Genomic DNA, 4137 nt, shown 5'->3' with positions numbered 1-4137 from the left:
ATGCATAGCTTTGAGAATTTCTTCTCTAAATCCGTAGTTTAAATGATATTTGCTCATATGTTTATGGAAGAATAGTGATCGATTCACTCGATGTTGAAGCACACAACAAACTCAATTTGAGTTTGGTTGGTTTGAAGTTTAAACTATTTCACTTGATCTGATTAGGTTTTTTAAACAAATATATCTCACTTATCATAATCATACGCAGGTTCTCATGAACAGAATTTCTTTTCAAGCTAATAATCTACATATTAATGATTGAATAAGTTTATTTGAGTAGCACCTGGTTCCGATAATCAAGATCAGAAATCATTTTACAATTAAAACCAGAAAGATCAGTAGCACGCTTGTTTGCCAAAGCTCTATTTTTGCTATGCCAGACTCATTACCAGAGCAAAGCAAGGCACAACTAGCTGCTACGGGAAAATTATAGTGTACAAGAAAATAAATCAGCAAATAACAAGTGAGATCAAAATCATTCTCCTTTGCCTGTTGTTCCTTTCCCTCTTCCCTGAGGTATATGCTTACACATCTCAGCCCAAGCATCTAAACAGAGAGAATAGTAGCACCACGAGCAGCATTAAGTTGCATAGAATTACAGGTGTTTGGCAATAACCAAGTATTTGGATGTAGCAGTAATCTCTGTACAACAAATAACAGTTTCTTAGGGTTGAACGCGGTTCCTTTGACATCCAACATCTCTCTTGTTTAATTATCTGCTTGAAGTTATAGCATCAGAGTCATGTAGAACAGGGACTTTGCCATATTGATAGGTCAGAAAGAAGGTCTCGAAGCTGATCAATCAGAAGCTTGAGATGCTTGTTCTTGTCTACAAGTTCCTGCAATGCACAGAACAATATAATATGCTTACTCGAGATCAAATTAGCAACTTGTTTTCTTCATGTACCACGAGATAATAGAAAGCTTATATACATGCAGTCAAGTAGAACACTCTTTACGTTCCGGTGAAGAGTTTTCACTGCCACAAGGCGGAAACAAAAAACAAATACAAGAGGATTACAAATTTTACAAAATTACAATTACAAAATCCATATGACAGAAAAAGTCACATCGTTCTGACTTGAGCTTGCAAGACATAGTGAGACATCTCAAAGTTTGTACAGTGAGACATCTAGGGACGTCCGCGATGGATAGATAACATGCGGGATACCTCAATCTTGTTTTAATGGAAATGCAAATACCAACACCAATCATGGTCCTATGTTCGCATACACATTCCTTTCGGCAACCTCCACCCACCATGCACCCCCAAAACCAACAACAATCTCAGAGAAATTCCAAGACCTCAAAACTCTATACGTTCTCCATACCTTTTTTAACGTAGAGGCGTGTTCCTCCAGCTGCTCAATTTCAGCTTGATCTGCAGCAGATAGTGAACCACTAGCAGAAGCAGCTTCCAATGCTTTTGCCTAGCTAACATAACCAGTGAAGAGTGTGAAGTATCACACAACAAGTGAACAACTTTCCAAACGTACAAGCAAATATAACTTGTAAACCATGAGGCAGAACAGAAAAAAGATTTGGATAATTTGCAGTTAAATTCTTTTGAAGGAATAATTTGCAGTTAAATTGGAGCAAATACTGCGCAGTTCAAAAGTACGAAGGTATTAAAAGAACTTAATAAACTCAAATAATGTGCAGTAGCATATATATTGAGGATCAAAAAGCATACAGTATCAGTGATCTATTTGTCAAAACAGACAAATAGACACAACTTACAAAATTCTTAACCCTTCAACCAGAATCTCCAAATGCACAAATGTAAGACAATCCATATACCAAATCCAAGGACCTAAAATGTGATTATAGTGCCAAATCTTTCTTGAAAAGGATAGAGCGCGGTAGTTTATCTTAGTATAAGTACTTACTCATCATGAGCGTTCAAACAGTAGGAACGAGCACAACCTAGAAAACATAGTTGAATTCCTTCCCCCCTCCCCCAACAACCACCCACAAACCCCGGAAGGAAACAATTCAAATCAAACAAATTGTAAGCAGCACAGTTGAGCTTTTCAGCTAATGATAATGGATAATCAAACAAGTGAATTTTATATTCATAACTCGAGAAATGCTTATCCTTGTGTCTTATAAAGGATAAGAATATCAAAATATAAAATAGCCATGTAAAAATTTTGCGCATATTGTAAAGGCAAATGGTACCCGTAGAAATAAGCACCCGTGTCATACCCAGAGCAATCAACAAATTCGTTTCCCATAAGATTCACCTTTCTGCCCCCCTTGCTTCTCCATTCAAATTTAACAGACCCTCCTGCTACCCCTAAAATATTTTTTACCGCTCAGTCTGTGACGCTTTTCTTTCCCATAAATTATAATACTCACCAGGAACAAAATTTCTAGAATATTTATTTTAATTGCATATTCTAGTCAAAATTACTATCTAACAGACCACTACCTCCACCACCACCTATGCCTCAACCTCACGCTAGTTGATGGCTGGGCACATGAATCCTCCATATCCATTTGGCTCCATAAGTAACCCCTTCATTCCACTCAGTAATTTTGGGCATTGTAACATTAGAGTTCTCCACATAGAATCCGAACTCGTAACGTCCACTTAGCACACATCCTCCTTGGTAGTCCCTTTGGCATTGAACCAAAGCCCTTAGAGCATTTTACACCTTTTAAATTTCCTACTCCTCATTAATTTACTTAACAAATTGTATAATTAAAAATTTTGATATAGACTATTCACATAATGGACCCTAGCTAGCAAAAATTCATACAGTTGACCGCAACTAATTTGAGATCAAGACTTAATTGATTCATGATTATATCAAACAAACTTTTGCTTGGATCACTATCTTAACAATAAAAACCCTAATTTATGTGGGCACATTTTCCTTTTTAAACTGTCCTACTAAAAGGAATGACACCTTTCTATATTTGAAACAAATTCACTTTTAACTTCCTATTTTATTACTCCCAATGAGATAATTTATAGTCACTAACTTATTTTAGATATAAAAGTTTCAAAAATAAAAAATTCAAAAATATGCATTTCCATAAGGTACCTTCTGAGCATTAGAAATAGCCGTAAGAACAGAACGCAAGCAAGCAATTGACGACTTATAACGGAGACGAGACTCATCAAGGGCACCGCCCCCAATATCCAAGTGATGTTGAGCCGATGCCAAAGAAGACGAAGAATTATCCGACGAAACGTCGCCGGCGCCGTTAGAATGCTGCTGCTGCTGTCCGTTACTCATAACAGCGTTAGCAGAAGTAGTAGCGGCCATATTTGGAGTAGTTGACCAGAGTGTAGGGTTGCAGAGCTCGTCGTTCATGGCGGAGAGAATTGGATGTGCTGCTTCTATTGTGTCTTCTAAATGCTTTTGTCCTTCTACTGCTAGTTCTTGTATTGTTTTAGAATTTGTCAGTGTGCCGCCTTTTTCCTCCATTTTTGGAAAATGTCGCCGGTGTTGTCGATACCCTAGGTCGCCGTCGGCAATAGTGGCGGCGATGGGCGGTGTGATAAGTTTTAAGAAAGTGATTTTGAATGCGAAACGAGGTGTTTCCCAGCCTGTACATTTTGGGCCTGAGATTACTGGATCGAGCCCAAATCAAATAACTTGGGGTAAAATTCAGATATAGCTATTACATTTTTCAACCCCTATAGTAGTAATTAGCCATCTATAGATACCATTTGTTATATTAAGGATTATAGATACCTTTTCTGTGGTTATAAGATATATTTGATGTATTTAAGCTATTGTATTCATGAATACAGTAGCAAAAATAGGCGAGAATCAGGGAGGTCCAGCTAATCAGTTGTTGTATTCAAGTGTATTCGACTGTATTCATGGAGTGAAACATGGGATTACAGCTGGACAGATTATTGTATTCGACTGTATTCGACTGTAATTCACGGCGTGAAATAGGGGATTACACTGTTTTTAAAACGGAAAGTGAATCAATTAACATAATAGACTCCTAATATAACTCAACAAACTCAATTATAACACACAAAAGTTGTATTTTTAGTTATAAAAAATATTCTCAACCGAAAAATACCCCAAAAACATAGCAATCTTCAGAGAAATTATATAATACATCTGAATACATAAATTATATTAATTAAAAAAAATATATGAATAC

General features: G+C 36.6%; 1 protein-coding gene across 1 annotated transcript; it reads right to left on the bottom strand.

Moving 5' to 3' along the window:
- Nucleotides 1-245: 245 nt before the first annotated feature.
- On the bottom strand, nt 246-3600 carry LOC109205745 (mediator of RNA polymerase II transcription subunit 30-like). The gene is made up of 3 exons (XM_019368488.1): nt 3054-3600; nt 1332-1430; nt 246-839 (listed from the first exon to the last, which is right to left on the bottom strand). The coding sequence occupies exons 1-3, from the start codon at nt 3438-3440 to the stop codon at nt 741-743; spliced, it is 585 nt and encodes a 194-aa protein (XP_019224033.1). The 5' UTR covers nt 3441-3600; the 3' UTR covers nt 246-740.
- Between the last annotated feature and the right edge of the window lie 537 nt (nt 3601-4137).

This window comes from Nicotiana attenuata, unplaced genomic scaffold (assembly GCF_001879085.1).
Source record: "Nicotiana attenuata strain UT unplaced genomic scaffold, NIATTr2, whole genome shotgun sequence".
NCBI lineage: Eukaryota > Viridiplantae > Streptophyta > Magnoliopsida > Solanales > Solanaceae > Nicotiana > Nicotiana attenuata.
Note: the sequence above shows the minus strand (reverse complement) of the source record. Positions and strands in the feature narration are given on the sequence as shown.

What these genes read in the sequence shown, in the direction of transcription:
- LOC109205745 (XM_019368488.1), bottom strand. Translation starts at nt 3,440, where the DNA reads ATGGAGGAAAAAGGCGGCACACTGACAAATTCTAAAACAATACAAGAA. An exon ending in CTATTTCTAATGCTCAGAAG is followed by an intron (nt 1,431 to 3,053) that starts GTACCTTATGGA and finishes TATGTTAGCTAG; the next exon opens with GCAAAAGCATTGGAAGCTGC. An exon ending in ACGCCTCTACGTTAAAAAAG is followed by an intron (nt 840 to 1,331) that starts GTATGGAGAACG and finishes TGTGCATTGCAG; the next exon opens with GAACTTGTAGACAAGAACAA.